The sequence below is a fragment of the Cimex lectularius genome, unplaced genomic scaffold, assembly GCF_000648675.2.
Source record: "Cimex lectularius strain Harlan isolate CLEC.00 unplaced genomic scaffold, Clec_2.1 scaffold124, whole genome shotgun sequence".
In the NCBI taxonomy this organism is placed as follows: domain Eukaryota; kingdom Metazoa; phylum Arthropoda; class Insecta; order Hemiptera; family Cimicidae; genus Cimex; species Cimex lectularius.
Genome location: NW_019392703.1, coordinates 840259 through 858985, shown reverse-complemented (window position 1 = coordinate 858985; position 18727 = coordinate 840259). Strand labels below are relative to the sequence as shown.

The 18727-nt window shown below is 36.9% G+C and overlaps 3 protein-coding genes across 5 annotated transcripts in view; 1 reads left to right on the top strand and 2 right to left on the bottom strand.

The window, feature by feature from the left end:
* The window catches only part of LOC106666385 (proto-oncogene tyrosine-protein kinase ROS), a 67497-nt gene extending 67035 nt beyond the window's left edge, over positions 1-462 (bottom strand). For all 3 annotated transcript variants that reach the window (XR_001340424.2, XR_001340425.2, XM_014393557.2), the window contains exon 1: positions 271-462. Coding sequence is in view for 1 of the 3 variants with exons in the window: in XM_014393557.2 (XP_014249043.1) it covers positions 271-375 (105 nt within the window). In the remaining 2 variants the exon portion in view is untranslated. The remainder of the gene's footprint in view (positions 1-270) is intronic.
* A 2534-nt stretch (positions 463-2996) lies between these two features.
* Positions 2997-10466, bottom strand: LOC106666396 (protein male-specific lethal-3). The gene is made up of 12 exons (XM_014393574.2): positions 10095-10466; positions 5393-5461; positions 5228-5337; positions 5019-5143; positions 4768-4955; positions 4542-4705; positions 4325-4471; positions 3999-4249; positions 3696-3942; positions 3462-3610; positions 3316-3400; positions 2997-3257 (listed from the first exon to the last, which is right to left on the bottom strand). The coding sequence occupies exons 1-12, from the start codon at positions 10194-10196 to the stop codon at positions 3041-3043; spliced, it is 1854 nt and encodes a 617-aa protein (XP_014249060.1). The 5' UTR covers positions 10197-10466; the 3' UTR covers positions 2997-3040.
* Positions 10467-13044: 2578 nt separating this feature from the next.
* Positions 13045-18576, top strand: LOC106666391 (DNA replication licensing factor Mcm2). Its single transcript, XM_014393568.2, has 13 exons — positions 13045-13172; positions 13356-13531; positions 13586-13749; positions 13818-13906; positions 15694-16088; positions 16148-16340; positions 16408-16843; positions 16900-17150; positions 17210-17374; positions 17429-17719; positions 17773-17955; positions 18045-18200; positions 18298-18576. The coding sequence occupies exons 1-13, from the start codon at positions 13167-13169 to the stop codon at positions 18424-18426; spliced, it is 2634 nt and encodes an 877-aa protein (XP_014249054.1). The 5' UTR covers positions 13045-13166; the 3' UTR covers positions 18427-18576.
* Positions 18577-18727: the final 151 nt, after the last annotated feature.

The following is an 18727-nucleotide window of genomic DNA, read 5'->3' as shown; positions in this document are numbered from 1 at the left end:
CTGGAAGAGTGCAAGGAAAAATTTCAGATTTTTTTTAAAGGCGACATGATTTGCGTGCATTCTTAACTGCCGTTTATTTTTATTCAAAGTTCATTAAGAGTTTTTTTATTGACAAAAACTAATAGTCAAATTTGGAGGGAAAATGTCTTTTTTTTAGCTAGGGTGATGAAAATGACCAAAAGTTCTTGCGACAGTCAAAATCTCAAGGAAAACCAAATTCTTCATCATTCTCGCTATTTTTCATTTTTTGTAAAAAAAATTCTAGCTGACCTGCAGTGGGCAATGGAGTTTGCATTGTTCTATCTGCGAATCGCCAGAGGTGGAGACGAGGGCTAGCGCCTGGACGACGAGATAACATGTCAGCTTGGCCTCCATCACACATTAGGGTCGTTCGCGTGCACAAGGACCATTACAACGAGAAGGACTTCCCTCGGACCGTGCACCCTCCGCGAGTAAGCACAACTGGATGCAGGACGACGGGTGAGGACGGGTACCATCGCTCGGCCGGAGGGCGGGGCATCCCCTTCCACCAGTTCGGTGCTCTTAGGCACCGGAGGGCCGCTTTTCTTCCTCCTCACCCTTTCCAAGGATCGTTTCCTACTTTAATATTAAAATAATTCAGTTTATTGAGCCTAAAATGTATACATGTACGACTTTTTTACCTGTTCGGTTGAGCTTTCTTGCTCGTTTAGTGGGCTCGTTTTTCCTGGGATGGTATGGTATGGTGATAAGGATACTAGGAAGCGGGGTTTGAGTTCCCCCGGTACTGCGGCATTCTGGCTTATTGTACCTTCCAAGTTCCTTAGTTCAGTGCAATAGACTCAATCCTTTTCCTTAAAAGTATCAGGTCATTGACTGTCACTGCTAAAATTTGATTCCCTAAGTTTTTCTCGTAAAGGTTAAATCTCCATTGAGCTATTGCTTCGCATTTGAAGATGATATGGGTGGCTGTTTCCTCCTCCTCATTACATAATCTGCATATGGAATCATCGTTGTATATGCCCATGTTGTTTCCTCAGATGCCAGTGGTTAGTGGTCCCACCACTCCTCTGAGTTTATCCCAGTCCAATCACAGCAGTGATTATGCCAGTCTTGGTGAGGGTTGTTTCATCATAAGTTTACTGTCTAGAACTGGGATAGGGATTGGAATAAAAGAAGTGGCCAGAAGGCCTTCTGCACCTCAGCCTGAATAGATTTGTATTCCTCTATTTTTATAAAACACTAGCCGGTTTCAGGTTGTTAATCGACCTCCAGCCTTGCCAGTGGATCCTTAGTGTAAAGTCTTGTTTGCGGGTTTTCCTGTCCTCGTTGCAAGAACCTGCACCTACATAGACCTTCACAAAAACATAAAATGTGTTCTGCAGTCTCCTCCTCTTCCTTTCAATATCTGCACAGTGTTTCTTCTGTCTATACTAGTATCCAGTGCATGTCTTCTTAGGTGGCAGTGCCCTGTCTGGAGTCGAACCAGAATTCTGGTTCTGTTGCAGTGTCTCTCCAGTAATTCCTTTGAAACTTTTTCGGAGTTCACATTTCTCATGCGTGGGGTATTGTTCAACCAGTTTTGAACTACTTAAGGAACCATTTTGTTGCCTTTTTTGTGGCGAGATGATAGGTTCTCGGCCTAGAGAATCCATACTGGCTTCCTTTTGGCCAGCATTCCCAGTTCCTCATTGCTTATATGCCCCAAATATGCAGGGATCCATGCCAGGGTTATTGGTGTCCATGACTTCTGCCAGGGCTTCCATATGCTTTTTGCCTTTACTTTGCATGATGTTAAGGCCTTAAGTGACGCCTTACTATTGAAGGAGATGGCTGTCTTCCTGGAATGTGTTCTTAACCTTTATATTTCCTTACAGTGTCAAATGCTATGAGTTCAGACTGGAAACCTTCTCTGTATCTTATGTGGATGCTCGGATCCAGTTTCGGTAGTCGCGGGGGTACCTCAGGGTTACCATTCAGGCCCCAAACTATTTTTATTATTCTTTAATGATGTGTATGGTGCTATCTCCGGCTGTTAGGTCTATGCTGGCTGACCTCAAAATTTATAAAAATATTTCTAACCCAGGTGAATGTATGGTTATACAAAATGGCGTTTGGGCCTTTTCTGATTGGCGCTCTTATAATCGTCTTAAGTTAAACTGGTATACCAACGGCTCAAAAACAGATGAAGGCACGGGAGCTGGAGTTCAGGATGAATCCTTATACAGAATTGATTTTGCCACAAAAAATGACACCCAAAAATGGTGTAACGCTCTTAATGAAAATACCCCCCCCCCACCAATTTCCCACAACCTTTGCGAGCTGCTCCTTCTGCGCCATCTTCAGGACACCTACATTGGAACCTCACTCTTATGACTATTCTCTGACCCTCCTTGAGCTATCTGCTACAGTCGAAGGATACGTGTGGCATCACCTTTTGGACTCCAAATTGACAAACCAAGCTCCCTACTTTACCCATGCTGTACAAAAAGGTAATAGTAACCTACCACTCAAACTTATCCAATTCACTCATCAGTTTTATTATCCACGTTCATCTTTGCTACATTTCACTTGCCAGCCTCTTATTTGGGCTGATGCCATGAGCTATTCTTTTTAAGTATGCTAGTCTATACTTCACAACCATACAGATGACTGATATAAGACATCTTTGGCTGGTTTTATTTTAGGGCCTCCAACATTCTGTATCCTGCCCTTATCGTCTACCAAAACATCATCATATTGAATCTAAGGCTAAAACAACCAATTTCTTTAAAATTATACTTTCATCTGAAACTCATTTTTAAATCACAATAGAGCAGCAGAATTTTATTAGAAGAGTAAATTCAGGTATAAAAATATTAAAAAAAGTACAATATGTAATAAATTTTCATTAACTATATTTATAAACAGGACAGCACTAAAGTCTGCCATTTGCAAGGTTATCTCCTAATAGTCAAAATTATCAATACATGACAGGGAAAATGTAACCCACAAATTTCTAAGAATCTACTCACAACTGGGTTTTGATAGAAAAGTTTATTGGTTAATATTTTTATCTTTTTTATACAGAGATCTCTTTTTTCTCATGCGACTGCGCCTGGCAAGAAAGAGAAGGGGATTGCTGAGGATGTGATGATTTGTGTCCAGAGCTTTTCGACGGGATCGTCGTCAGCTTCAACTTCTTCACCTGGTCATCGTGCATCGGCAGTAAATCAATGCCGAAAGTGTTCGGCACATATACATCATCAGAAAACCATTCGGGGTGATCCTCAAGAAACCTAATAAAAATGAAAATTTATGTTATGAAAAAAAAATTGAACAAAAAATTATACATACTGCATGAAATTTTTTAGAAATTCAATCAGAAGGTTCACTTTTGCATCGTCATACTCAGCAGTAGACAAAAGTTCCGGCATTTTCACTGGAAAAAAAATTATATTTTGTAATTTTCTCTTCTTGATTGTATAAAATTAAAAACGTACATAAAGATCTTGCCAAATGCACAGCGCCGTACAAAAAAGACGGCTTTCTCTCCTCACAATAAGTCTCTGGCAGAAGCTTCCTTTCGGAAATTTTCTTCAGAAACTCTCGATCCTTTTTAGCCATTGGACGGAGCAAAAGCGGTTCGGGACTGAAGCAAAACAAAAATAAAATAAACCCTAAGTAGGAAATTTTGAAATTTTGTATGTATCCCCCACTTTAAATTTATCGCTCACCCTTTGTTTGCTGCAGGGCCTAGTAGTTCACTAATATCAATCGCCCCGGGTTGTGAATTGCGGTTGCCCGAGCAGCGTATTTTCCCACGCAGAATCGCCCTTTTCTCGATCATTACGGCTTTCTGACTCGACATCGGCGGGTGTGATTGTTTTGGCGGAGGAAGAGGCGAAGTCACAGCCTCGCCTGTCTGCTGCCTGGGACGCAAAGACTTCCTCCTGTCATAATCGTCCCTCAGCGAATTACAAACTGAAAGTAACAAATTATAAAATTTTTGTTTTCTTAATACATTTTTGTCACCTTACCTTCATATTGATCATTATCCTTTTTCTCTTCTTTGACTTTTTCTTTAGGTAAATCCCTCAAACGATTTCTAATTAATTCTTTCACCTCTTTTGATACCTTCTCTTTGACTGGCGATTCTTTCGATTTCTCCCAATTTGATTCTTTATGTTGTTTATCTTTAACGTGCTTAATTGATAACTTATCTTTACTGGAGAGCCCTGGATTGTCGTTAACTTTTTCATCTATCTGTTTTATTTCGTCAACTTCCATCCTTTAAAACAAAATCATGAATTATTTACGATTATTTTAATTAAATTGAACTCTTTGTAATTATTATAAGCTTTACTTTTCATCTTCAATTTTGATTTTGAATTCATCAGAAGGAATAAAGCATCTATACTGAGTCCTTTCTTCATCATACAAAAGGACAGTTTTAAGCATGAAGTCCATATAAACTCTAAGACCATCAGCGACTTCATGACATAGATTAGCACTGGAAAAAAAAAAAAAATGTCTTAACAATTCTTTATAAATTTAAATTTAAAAATAAAAAAAAAACTTACTGAGTTAGTACATTTTTTATTGTAACGTTTGATGTTTTATTGGGAGGTACCGGCTTGAGCTGGCCTTTTTTATAGCACATCAACCTTATTCTGCTATAAATGTATTCTGTCATCCAAAGCTGGAGTATCTCCACCGCGGTCGGGGAGCAAGGTAAGCGAACAACCTGTACGAAAAGAGTTATAAAACTTTTTACATTTACAAATTTAAATTTGTCCATTCGTGTACCCGATTCTCCTGTTTGATCCGACTGTAGTCGGATTCGAGGAATGTTCGCATCCTTGGTGTAATGACGAAGTTGATGACAAACCGAGGCCAGTCATCATCCGATTTTTCATCATTCCCAGACGCTTTACGATTCTGAGCAGATGCCACAGCTGCTCCGCTAGTACCCTCGGCGGGCACACCACTGCTACCTGGAAAAAATATTTATATTCTCAAATGAAATTTTAATGGAAAATTTGAAAGGATTGAAATACCTCGGCTTCCACTCCCTGAATCTGCACCCCCTGACGCACTTAACCTAGATGACCAGTCTTTGTTTCTCGTAGCACTCCCACTCGTCCTTTTCTTAATATGCTTTCTGTAGAGATTCCCACACCCCCTTGAAATTAATTAATAAATTTGATTAATTGTTAGATTTTGTTTTGTGCGTTTTGTTTTGTTTTTGTAAGAAGGATGTCCATACGCAGTCAACTGAGCCTTTTCTGCCAGCTCTCTCTGGAGTTTTCGGTTCTCCTCTGTGTCTTTTAACACGTATTCTTCGGTAACGAATCTATCCCAAGTCGAATTCCAGCCCTTAAAATAAATCATGCTATAATTAAGGGACAAACAAAAAATTTAAAAAACATACCTGAAAGTGTATGAGAAACTCTAAGACTTTTTTTCCGTTTTCATCTTTCCTCGACACTATATCTAAAACCTAAAATAATAAATTAATTAACAGAAACTGTACATCTAAAACGAGAAATGAAAAACAAGTATTATTGTATGAACTACGATTGAATGAACTTCCTATAAATAGAGCAGCAAAAGAAGCAGGTAGTAATTCAAATCAAAACTTCTGATTAAATGACAACAAATATATGATACATATAACAAGCTAAATCTGCATTAAAAAATATGATTAAAAGAAACTGGTAACATCAGTGGTCTAAATCAGAAACAGCACTGTTGATAAGTGGCCCTCTCAGAGGACCTAACTCGTAGAAAGGTCATCCTCACCCGATTAAGGATAGGCCATGTGAGGTTGTCACACAAGCACTAACTTTTGGGCCAAAGCATGTGTATGCATCCGACATGTAGAAAAAGATTGCTCAATGTGTCTCACCTAGTTGAAGGGTGCAATTCATTGGCTCTACAGTAAGTGTGTAGGAATGCCACCAAATATGCTTGAGCATGGCAATGAGTATCTGGGTCCCCTGTTCTGATTCTTGGAGGAAACAGTATTTTGTTGAATATAGTACTAGTACCTAGCATGTGTTGAGAGTGAATGTAAATGTGTAGAGTGAAAGGGCTGATGGAGGCCTATTAAGTACCCCATCAACCCTCAATTATGTTAGTTATGGAATGGTGTGAAGGGAGATGGAGGATTGTCAAGTACTCCACTACCTAACCTGAGTGAATGGGTTTGGTTTTAAACTAATTGGGTTGGAAGGCTGAAATGGCCTAGCTGTTGGTAGCCCCCGGAGCCCAACCTCTGTGGCTGGATGGATAAGATCAAGTCTGACCTCGTACTGCCAACACCCAGGGAGGTAGCCATTTTTATGTGGAACTACGGTGACAACGGGTGGTATAGTGTGGTTCGAGACTCGAGACCCCCAAACGGCTCACCTCGTGTTCTCATCCACGGCCCTTTTTCTCATTCCGAGCTCCTTCATTCTATCCTGTGCCCCTCTAACCATTGGTTACAAGGGGGGTATCTGGGCACAAAATAAAGGTGCAGCCCAGAGGGCGTGGCAACCTCTCTAAAGCACAAGCTGTACTTGTGTTGGCCTTAGCAGAGTCACACGAGGGCCAATGCACTAGATCCTGTCTGCAAAGACGGGGGAGGGTGTATGGCCATCTGTACCATGGGGTAACTGAAAAGTTTCAAAATCAGCCCTAGTTACACTGGGAATGGTTTCGTGGTGATGCCCCTGGCGGGAACTTAGACAGAGGCTGTCTTCTATTTGTGACCTTCGTGAAACTTGCGTATGGCCAACGTAAAACCGCCCGGCCTCAAGGGAAACGTTGCGACCGGACGACAGCATGTAAGCGTTGAGGACGTAATGATCATGCTATAGTCCCTCGAATGCGAAAATAAGCGGGTAGTGAGTCGGTGTCTTAGATTCGAGTATGCTTTGCATTGTTGTGCATACGACTGGTGTGGTACCCATGGGGAAGCGAAGGATCGGACCACCTAGGCTGAGCCTATGGCATCCCTCGAATGCACTTAGCAGGTGTAGGCTGAGCTCGATAAGAGACTTTACCATAGGCGGTGCTCATCTAGGGGGTGGATAGCAATTCCACTTTAAACTAAACAGCTGCCAGGGCGGAAGTTTCTATGCTGGGGGAGCCTCTATACTCAGAGAGATAGAGTGGCCTTCTCTATCTAGTGAGTAGGGGGGGGGGGGGGTGATGTATTTCGGCCTGTTGGCCCCTTGCGATGCACAATGCGGGCCCGACCATTCGGAGTGGACAAGAGGAGAGCGTGGTTGTACTGGCTCTTAGGGGCTGGGCAACCTCTACACCAATGCTACGGCGGTAACAACATTCCATTGTAACAACAACACAGCTCTCATCTTGAGAATCAAAACGTCCGATAAGGCCGAATAGGCTAGGTGCGGACGTTAAAGATCCTCTTGTCTTGTTGACAATGAGTACTCGGGAACACAATGTATGTACATGCAAGTGCAAATTTGAGGTTATACAAATTAGTAATCAGCAATATATCTAACAAAAATGCCAGTCCCCTTTAGTGCACTTGAACTAATTTCCTTCCTTATTTTCCTCCACTTTGATTATGGATGTTATGTACGGGAGACTTCCTTGGGAGCTTGAGGATAAGCTTAAACATCTAATTAATTGTTTTATTTCCTTAAGTAAGACCCACATGACTGATCTGTTGACTTGATAAACACATTTCTTTTTTTCCAATTTCCAAGCATGGCTTGCTTCGAGGGACAACACGAGGGAGGACATGGTTCTTGCACGACTGAAGATCGAGCAATGTAGAACCATCCAGGGTCATTTGAGGTGTGAGAGGTGTCTCCCATTTTTCAACTCATGCAATGGAATTTTAACCATAAAACATATATTTACGACATGTAACTTTTTCAAAGAGCATAGATCACTTTCATTCACTGCCTTCAACTTTGCAGGAAATTTTTGGCAACAACAAGAAAAAGATATTTTGTGAATGTACTTTAAGTTTCTCTAATCGTACAGGGCAGTTGCGTAGGATATAGTTCTTTTGTCTGTCTCTTCTAGACATAGTGGACATAGGTCATATGTTGATAATCCTATGTTTTAAAGGTGGTACATCACTAGAGCATGTCCTACTACTATACCAGTTAGTTTCTTTCTGTTAAGTAGGATTTCTTCTTTCTCCCATGGTTGTTTTGTAAGTAGTCTTTTCGATTGCCTCATGCTTGGCTTATGTTCCCAGTATTTGTTGTTTTCTTTAGTTACCCAAGAGAAAGGATTATTATTTTGCACTTTTTTTTAAATTATTAATTATTATTTAATTATTAAAATAATACTGTATACCATAAAAGAGCTCCCAGTTCTTCTTTTTTAGCTCTTTTAAATGACTTTTCAAAATCAAGTATTTTCTCTCACCCCAATCCTTTTAACATACGTATATGTTGGTTTAAAAAGCACCAGTGATGGTATACTATATTTTTAATATTTTGTAATTCCACTGACTTTTTAATATGATTTTTCCTGAAAAATTATATAAAGCATAAAAATAGTTTCAAGCAATGTCCCTTAGTGGTTCCAGCTTATTAAAAAAGACTAACATTTTAATAGTCGCATTTTAGTGTAAATGGTTACAAAAATTCGTAAAACCTAGATCTAAGAATAATTAATAATGATTATTTAGAGATCGTGAGATACGGTCTGGTGTGATGCAGGTTTAAGAAAAAATAAATCATTGACTAACGGACACTAAACACCACACATTAACAATAATACAAAATTAATTAATTACACAATTCCACACAAAATTACAAAAATATTTAAAAATAAATAAAATCGTTACATTAATTTTCACATTTCACGCAAAAAATATGATCAGCAATGGTTAACTTTAGAATGAAATTTTTATTAATAATTGGTAATAGTTACAACAACGTCATAAAACTAGGATCTGGTATATAAAATTAATTAATCAAAAATGTCTGCACAAAATTACAAAAATATATAAAAATAAATAATAGTTAAAATTTCATCGTTCGTACAAAAAATATGATCATGTCAACAATAATTAACTTGGGAATTAAAATTTTAATAATGATTATTAATTAGTAATAGTTGCAAAAACGTCATAAAGCCAAAACCTAGTTTTAAAAAAATAATTAATTAAACGTCTGCACAAAATTACAAAAATATATAAAAATAAATAATAGTTAAAATTTCATTATTCGTACAAAAAATATGATCATGTCAACAATGATTAACTTGGGAATTAAAATTTTAATAATGATTATTAATTAGTAATAGTTGCAAAAACGTCATAAAACCAAAACCTAGTTTAAAAAAAAATTAATTACACGTCTGCACAAAATTACAAAAATATATAAAAATAAATAATAGTTAAAATTTCATCGTTCGCACATAAAATATGACCATGTCAGCAATGGTTAACTTAAGAATTGAAATTTGAGTAATAATTATTAATTAGTATATGTTTAAAAAAATTAATTAATCAAAAATGTCTCCCCAAAATTACAAAAATATATAAAAATAAATAATAGTTAAAATTTCGTAGTTCAAACAAAAAATATAATCATGTCAGCAATGGTTAACTTGGGTATTAAATTTTTAATAATAATTGTATTAATTAGTAAGTTTTACTAAAATGTTACAAAACTGCATAAATCATTGAATCATATTGTTTGAAAAAAAAAACACTTAAAAAAATTGGAAACGTAATTGAATTGGCGTTTAAATAAAGTATTGATTTTTAACAAACATGTTTTCTCAATGTGAAAATATAAAAACAACGAATCTAGGAATGATGATAAACCGGTTGAAAACTACATCATCAGCCTGTTAGTTTAACAGTAACGATCTGAGTCTTGGGTAGAAGACGCCAGTTATCAGGCGGTTGCTCACCACAGTTCAATGCGTGAAAAAGGGCGGGAAAATGCACAACAAACTTTCAGCAATAGAGTAAACAATGTGATTGGCTTCTCCGCTGGTCAATAACAACGAAACGTAGTCAATAAAAAAAGAAAGTTTTTATTCGGTCGATATATCAATTTTTTTAAGGTTGCCGTTAAGTGGAAAAAACGATAGGTCTATATGTGTTATGTATATTTTTTGTTTTTAATATAAATGAAATGTACCTTTGAATCGTATAGAACTTTGGTTTTGGCCGGGTCCGGTTCGTAGCAGAGCACCTTCTCTCCCTCAGTGAACTTGTTTCTTAAAACCCTCATGGAAACCATTCTCCATCACAGAGCGGAGAGGAACGACGACTTCTCCCTTTCTCAAAATGATCTCCGCGTCTGGGCGGCGGCGGCGGTCCTGGAGAGGAGGACGTCTCGCGCGTATCAAATCGGCGTTCGCGGCCTCAGCCAGCCGGCATCAAGACAAATAAGTTTTATGTTTACCCTGGGACGGACTCAACCTGCGAGGTTTTCCAACGAGACGTAGACGAGGTTACTCGATCAAAGCAAACGGCCCAACTCGATTCACGATTATCGATTCTCGAGATAATCGATTACGCCGAATGACAGAAGTCAATTTCAATAATTCTTTCAAGATTATAAATACTTTCGTAAAACACAATTATAAATATGTCAATAAAAAATAAAGATAAAAACCTGACAACAAAGTTTCAACCATATTTAAAGCCCAGATTTATAAGCCAAAAAACTCAAATTTGTCACATTATATGCTCTAATAAAACCTGAAATATGAAATGTTATATGCACCAAAAAACCTCAAACATACCAAATAAAATGCATTTGTAAAATCCTGAAATATATAATATTTATGCACTAAAAAAAAAAAAAAAATGCCTTATAATAAGTATTGATAAAAGCTGAATTATACAATATTATATATACTTCAAAATCCCTTAAATATGCCACATTACATGCAGAAATAAAACCTGAAATATGCAGTATTATGTGGACTAAACAAATCCTCAGGTATATAAAATGCACTAATAAAACATGAAATGGGGCAATATGATATGCACCAAAAACTCCTCAAACACACTACATAATGTGCATTATAAAAAATGAAATTATATATAAAAGCTGAAATATGGCTAAATTATAATGAACTTAAAAATTCCTAAAATATGCCATATAAACTTCACTGCTAAAGCATAAACAATGAAATATTATATGCACTAAAAACCCTCAAATCTGCCAAATAATATGCATTTATAAAATCCTGAAATATGCAATTATATGCACTAAAAAACCAAAAAAAATATGTCTTGTATGTACTGGTGGTAAAAGCTGAAGTATACAGTATTATATATACTTAAAAATCCCATAAATATATCACATGAGTAATCCTTTTTGCAGTAATGAAACCTGAAATATGCTGTATTATGTGGACTAAACAAATCCTCAGGTATACCATATAAAATGCACTAATAAAACGTGAAATATGCAGTATTGTATGCACATACACAATATTATATATAAAAGCTGAAGAATGCACTAAAATGTACTAAAAAAATTTCCTAAATATGCCGTATAAAATGCACTAATAAAACATGAAATATGCAATATTGTATGCACTAAAAACCTAAAACATGCCAAATAATCGCATTTCTAAAATCCTTAAATATGCAATATTATTGGCATTAAAAACACTGCAAACATGCCAAATAAAATGCATTTTTAAAATCCTGAAATAACAATATTATAGGCACTAAAAAACCTTAAACCTGCACTAATGAAACCTAAAATATGAAATACTATATGCAATAAAAAATCTCAAATACACCAAATTATATGCATTTATAAAATCCTGATATGCATTAACAAAAAAACCATAAAATATTCCTTATTTGTACTGGTAGTAAAAGCTGAAGTATACAATATTATATGTACTTAAAAATCCCTGAAATATTATATGCAGTTATACATAAATTCACCAAAAAAAAAATTACTGTTAAGACATGAAAAATGAAATATTATATGCCCTAAAAACACCTCAAACGTGCCAAACAATATTCATTTATTAAACCTGAAATATGCAATACTATATGCATTAAAAAACTCATCAAATATGTCATTAAATATTTACTGATCAAAGTTTGAGTATGCATTATTATATGTACCAAAAAATCTCTTAAATATGTCACATTACACGCAGTAATAAAATCTGAAATATGCTATGTGACATGGTCTAAACAAATCCTCAATTATGCCATATAAAATGTACTAATAAAACCTGAAATATACAATATTATATGCACTAAAAATCCTGAAATATACATTATTATATGCACTAGAGAAAAATCAAATAGGCCATAAAATATGTAATGTTAAAAGCTGTATTATGCAATATTATACGTACTAAAAAAACCCATCAAATATGCCATATGATATGTATTGATAAGACCGGAAATATGCAATATTAAATGCACTAAAATAACCAGAAATATACAATATTATATGTACTAAAAAAAACACTCAAATATGCCATACAAAATGCAGTAATAAAACATGAAATTGTATCTGTATTATATGCACTAAACAAATCCTCAAGTATGCCATATGAAATGCATTAATAAAACCTGAAATATACAATATTCTAGCACTAAACTAACTGAAAATCCTGAATTATGCAATATTATATGCACCAAAAATTCTGAAATATTACACACTGAAAAAACCCGTCAAATATGCCGTATAATATGGTACAGATAAGACCGGAAATATGCAATATTATATTCACTAAACATTCAAATATGCCATACAAAATTCAGTATTAAATCTAAAAAATATGCAATCTTATATTATGTACTTTATAAAAATTCTTTAAATAAGCCACATTACATGCAGTATGATGAGGACTTCGTAAGAATGTACAAACAATCAGATCGCACCTAATCCCCCCTCCAAAAACACACAATTTATTATGATGTTTTTAAATCGTTATTTAATTATTAATTTTTAATTAATTTCTTTAAACATTTTTTAAATTACAGTTCTGCCTAAAGATTGAAATTAAATCTATACATTTTGGCACTTAAAGGTACTTAAGTAGGGAGCGATCGATGCCCGGTATCGAGAGCCGTTTTTCCCGCGTTTCGGCGGCAAAACTTGTTGATCCTTTGTTGCATGAGGTTAGATTGTTAGATGCTGGGCCGGGCAACAAATTGACTGGTGTGCTAAGCAGACGTTTATTGACGGTTTTAGGCTTATTTATATTTCACAAAGTCAACAATGTCGGTAAGTGATTTACAGTTTATATTTTAAAGTTGGTAAAAACCCGATTCGTTGAAAATAAATAAATGTATTTTTGTAAATCGTTAAATACACGAGCCGAAGATTTGATCGAAGCCTAATCAATAATTGACAGTGTATTACTGATTAACGTACAAAAATGATTGAAGTTTTTGGTTTTTACTCCAGGAAAGTCAAGGATCACCTAGGTCGATGGCAGAGCCGAGGAGCCAGGGTGGCTACCTCACCTCACCGCCGAGGGAACTCGAAGAGCCTTTTGAAGACGAATCAGAGCTGATCGGTGGAGATAGTATACGCATTGAAGAGGAAGATGGCGAAGAGCTCTTCGGCGACAATCTAGAAGCGTAAGTAAACCATTTTAAAACAATCCGATGTAATAAAACCGCTCTGCTTTTCAGGGACTACCGCCCTAATCCGCTACTCGATCGTTACGACGATCGTGATCTGGACGATGATGAAATTGACGACATGTCGCAAGGGGATCGAGCTGCTGCTGAGCGTTTCATGGCAGAGAGAGATGTCGCCGAAGGTCGCAGGAGGGGTGACATAGACCTTCTTTACGGTATAACATGAAGATACACATTTGAAATATAATTTACTTTTGAATTTTAATGGTTTCTTGGGCCATAGAGGCTAGCGATGACGAAGAAGGACCATTGAGGAAGAAGAAGAAAAGAATGGCTGAAGCTGCTGCTGAAGGGGAAGTCGATGAGGAACAGGTATTTATTTGATAAATAATTTATATTTATTATAATTAATTGACCACTAATAAGATACACCTTGCTTAATAAAGTTACAGCTTAATGGCTATTACATCAAACAGAATATACACATTTATTCCAAAAACAGACAAAATACTTAACAACTTGTCCCAATAAATAAAATGTTTGCATATTTAGTGGTAAGCTTACAACCCTGTAAGGCGCCAATTAAATTTTCTAATTGTTATTTAATCAGAAATCATGTAAAATAGAGAAACAATCATTCCATGTCGAATTGCATAAAAATATGCATATGTTAGGCCTGATGCACAAGTGGTTTTTTGGCTGGTTCTTCTGTGGGGCTGTAGCAACTGAACTACTTAAAATGTCAAACCAGATGGATTTCTACCATAGAAAACAGAAAAACTGACTGCTGTTATTTATCCAGGTAGCTCTTTTCTTGGAGCGATTGTGATAAATTTAATCTTTTTATTCCACACTTAGCCCAGCATAAATGACTCAATATCAATTTCATCTGCCATTGCAAGCAGTTCCAATGGAAACAAGAACTGCAGAATTGAAATTGGAAGCAGGAAAAATGCTAATAGCTGTTTGGCATACAGTGGTCTCTCAGAGGGGGAGAATGCGCGATTGAAGCGTATTATGAATGTATTATGTATTATGTAAGATTTGTGGGGATCCCGGGTGTCGGGGTTGTATTCCCAACTTTCCTGGCTATTCCCCTCCTTCCGTGCACAGTATTTCCTAGGTTGCTTTCTTTTCCAGTCCATCCACACTCGTCGACCTCCTTACATCATCCAATCCCTCCAATTCAACGCCTCACATCTCACTCGTAAAACCCGCTCATCCCCAATCGACCTTATCCTTCCGCAACATACAACCCATACCTTCGAAAAATCCTTTCTGATCTGAGCCCCCTAAACTCTGGAACTCCCTTCCCCTTTCTATTCGTCACGCCGCCTCCTTTTCCTCCTTTAAATCCCACCTGTATAATCAACTCCTCTCTGTCCAAGCAGAGACCTCACGTTAACATTTGTTATTGTTTAATATTCTCGTAATTTTTTCTTCTGTCCTGCCTTATTGGTATACATTGTGCCAAGATTTGTTATTTTTTTTTTTTTTTTTTTATTTCATAGAAGGAACTTCTTTTATTTATTTCATGTAAATTATTCTTAGGGGACACCAGTCCCAGAATAAAGTTATTTTTCTTCTTCTTCTACTTCTAATATGGCATACTAAAGGGAAATGCTCGGAAAAAATTTCTGCAATTCCAGAACATGTTCATCAGGCCTTAAGCTCCAGGCCCTTTGATAACTTTTGAAAGGTTTTACCAGTCACCCTATATAATAATTATTTGGTAAGCAAGATTAATTATCTTGTCAATTGTAAAATATTTTGATTTCTACTTAAAAGCCTTTCACTATCAGACCATTTGTCAGTTGTGTATGGCCTATTCTGAGTGGTGTGGAATGATCCCTCTTAGTCAAATATTATTGCGTCAAATTGCAATACAAAGCTATGGTTGAAAGAAATAACAGGAATATTACTCTATAATTGTCATTGAATCATCAGAAGACCTCTGGGATGTGGCACTATATTGTACGTGCACATCAGCTTACAAGACGATGTGACGAATTGCTGATCAGCATCTCATTGCTCTCTTGTTTTATAGAATTGTAGATATGTTCCATCATGTATATTTTGGTGTGTTTATATTTTAAATCAAAATCAAGTCAATTGCTACAAAAAATAGTCATTTGCATTCCAATTATGGTATTTAATAGATGATAGAGTCGATTGAGAATTTGGAAGACACCAAGGGCCACACGATCAAAGAATGGGTCACGATGCTCGGCCCAAGGACAGAAATAGCCAACAGATTCAGGAGTTTCCTTCGAAATACCGTCAACTCTCGTGGTGTCGAAATCTACAAGGAAAAGATCAGAAACATGTGCGAGCACAATTATTCGAGCTTCGAGGTTGAATTTTCAACATTGGCCAGCAAAGAGAACGTCCTCGCGTTCTTCCTTCCCGAGGCACCGATCGAAATGCTGCAGATATTCGATGAGGTCGCTAAAGCGTTTGTGCTCAACATCTACCCGACTTATGAGAGGGTTACAAATGAAATCCACGTTAGGATTTCCGAACTGCCGCTTGTTGAAGAATTGAGGACATTCAGGTTGATTATTGGTCTTGTTATTTAAAATTCAATTTAGGCTGACTTTTTGTCTCTTTCAGGCGACTTCATTTAAACCAACTGGTAAGGACGAGTGGTGTCGTGACCGCCTCGACTGGAGTTCTTCCCCAATTATCATTGGTGAAGTACGACTGCGGTAAATGTGGCTACATAATGGGCCCTTTCACACAATCACAGAACAATGAAGTCAAACCAGGCTCATGCCCTGAATGCCAATCAGTCGGACCGTTTAGTGTAAGTATACTTAAAAAAAAAAAAAAAAATTGATTGATTACATATAATATTTATAATTCACTTGCAGGTGAATATGGAACAAACAGTTTATAGGAATTTCCAGAAGGTGACACTACAGGAATCACCTGGAAAAATCCCAGCCGGAAGGATCCCACGTAGCAAAGATTGTATAATGCTCGGTGATCTCTGCGAACGGTGCAAGCCTGGCGATGAGATCGACGTGACTGGCATTTATACAAATACTTTCGAAGGGTCTTTAAATACAGAGCAGGGCTTTCCCGTTTTTGCCACTGTAATTATTGCCAACCATTTGATCGTTAAAGATTCAAAGCAGATCGTCGATTCTCTGACCGACGAAGACATCGCGGCCATTTTAAAGCTCTCTAAAGACCATCATATCGGAGAAAGAATTGTGAATAGCATGGCCCCGTCAATATACGGGCATGAGTACATCAAACGTGGCCTCGCGCTCGCCCTGTTCGGTGGCCAATCAAAAAATCCAGGTGCTTAATTCAACTATTGTTTTGAATCAATTTATATTAATTTATTTCGTTTTAAGGCGAGAAACACAAAGTCAGAGGTGATCTCAACGTACTTCTATGTGGAGATCCAGGAACGGCTAAGTCCCAGTTTCTTAAATTTGTTGAGAAGATCGCTCCCAGATCTGTGTTTACAACAGGACAAGGTGCCAGCGCTGTAGGTCTGACGGCTTATGTACGAAGAAGTCCTGTTACTCATGAATGGACTTTAGAAGCAGGAGCGCTTGTACTCGCTGACCAAGGAATCTGCCTTATTGATGAGTTCGATAAGGTAAGAATTTTTACATTTACTTGTTTAATTTTTAGTAATTATTTTTCTTCTAATTTTAGATGAACGACCATGATAGAACATCTATTCATGAAGCCATGGAACAGCAGAGTATTTCAATTTCAAAAGCAGGAATTGTGACATCCTTGCAGGCAAGATGCTCAGTTATTGCAGCTGCAAATCCCATTGGAGGAAGATATGATCCGACTTTAACTTTTTCTGAAAACGTATGTAAAAAAGAATCTAGTTCTATTCAACATTTAAATGATTTTATGTTTCAGGTTAATTTGTCTGAGCCGATCATGTCGCGTTTTGATGTGTTGTGTGTGGTTAAAGATGAGGCGGACCCGCTTGCTGATGAACAGCTGGCAAAATTCGTCGTCGGGTCACACATCCGTCATCACCCAGCGGCCACCGGCACAACAGAGACTATGACAGCCGCCGACAACATACCGCAAGAGATGCTTAAAAAGTACATAATCTACGCCCGGCAGAATATCCATCCTCGTCTTCACAATATAGACAAGGACAAAATTGCCAAGCTTTACAGCCAACTCAGGCAGGAATCGATGGTGAGCTTTTAGCGCTGGTCATTCCATTGAGATGTTAAATGTACCCTTTGCAGGCCACTGCCAGCCTCCCGATCACAGTTCGTCACATCGAAAGCATGATAAGGATGGCGGAAGCTCATGCAAAGATGCATCTAAGGGATGTTGTACAAGAAGACGATGTCAACATGGCAGTCAGGATGGTGTTGGAAAGTTTCGTCGAAACTCAAAAATACAGTGTAATGAACAATATGAAAAGAGTAAGTAATTTTTCTTTTTTAGCTCCCTTTGTTTTTGTTTTTTTAATAGAGTATGCAGATGTATCATTATACTTTTTATAAATTTCCAGACGTTCCAAAAGTATCTGTTGTACAAAAAAGACACAACAGATCTCCTTTATTATATTCTCAAGCAAATGGCTTTGGACCAATTGGCCTACATCAGAGGAATCCATGGATTCGACGTCGACCAGATCGAAATCCATGAAAAAGATTTCATCGATAAGGTGCGGACACGTTGCACATTGCATTCTATTGAAACGATCTAGTTTTATAAAACGATCAGGGATAAGTCTTTATTCTAACTCACCCATTTTATTTTAGGCTAAACAAATCAAAATATTCGACGTCAGGCCGTTCTACGAGAGTAAGATTTTCGAAGCGAATCACTTTCAATATAATGCAAAGAAGAAAGTGATAGTGCAGAAATTGGAAAACCAAAGGTACGGGTGATTACCCGATGAAAAACAGCCGGACAAAGCACCTCAAACAAATTTATACAGTAATAATTTTAAAGAAAAATTGAAACTTTTTTTAAGCTTTAATCTCACAATTTTCCCTGCTGATTTTTTCCTGTATTGTAAATAAATCTGTTTAGTATTATTTTATTATTTTCACCCTCATAATCATCACCGTTGCCTCATAGCCCATATTAAGTAAAGATGAGCTTTTTTAAATCAATTATAGAGAATTAAGTTAAATTAGTTATGGTCCTGAATTTTTAAATCTGTCCTTGCTTACAATAAATTTAATT

What these genes read in the sequence shown, in the direction of transcription:
- LOC106666396 (XM_014393574.2), bottom strand. Translation starts at nt 10,196, where the DNA reads ATGGTTTCCATGAGGGTTTTAAGAAACAAGTTCACTGAGGGAGAGAAG. An exon ending in ATAAAAAATGTACTAACTCA is followed by an intron (nt 4,472 to 4,541) that starts GTAAGTTTTTTT and finishes TTTTTTTTCCAG; the next exon opens with TGCTAATCTATGTCATGAAG. An exon ending in GGATAATGATCAATATGAAG is followed by an intron (nt 3,943 to 3,998) that starts GTAAGGTGACAA and finishes TGTTACTTTCAG; the next exon opens with TTTGTAATTCGCTGAGGGAC.
- LOC106666391 (XM_014393568.2), top strand. An exon ending in TTCGGCGACAATCTAGAAGC is followed by an intron (nt 13,532 to 13,585) that starts GTAAGTAAACCA and finishes TCTGCTTTTCAG; the next exon opens with GGACTACCGCCCTAATCCGC. An exon ending in TGACATAGACCTTCTTTACG is followed by an intron (nt 13,750 to 13,817) that starts GTATAACATGAA and finishes CTTGGGCCATAG; the next exon opens with AGGCTAGCGATGACGAAGAA.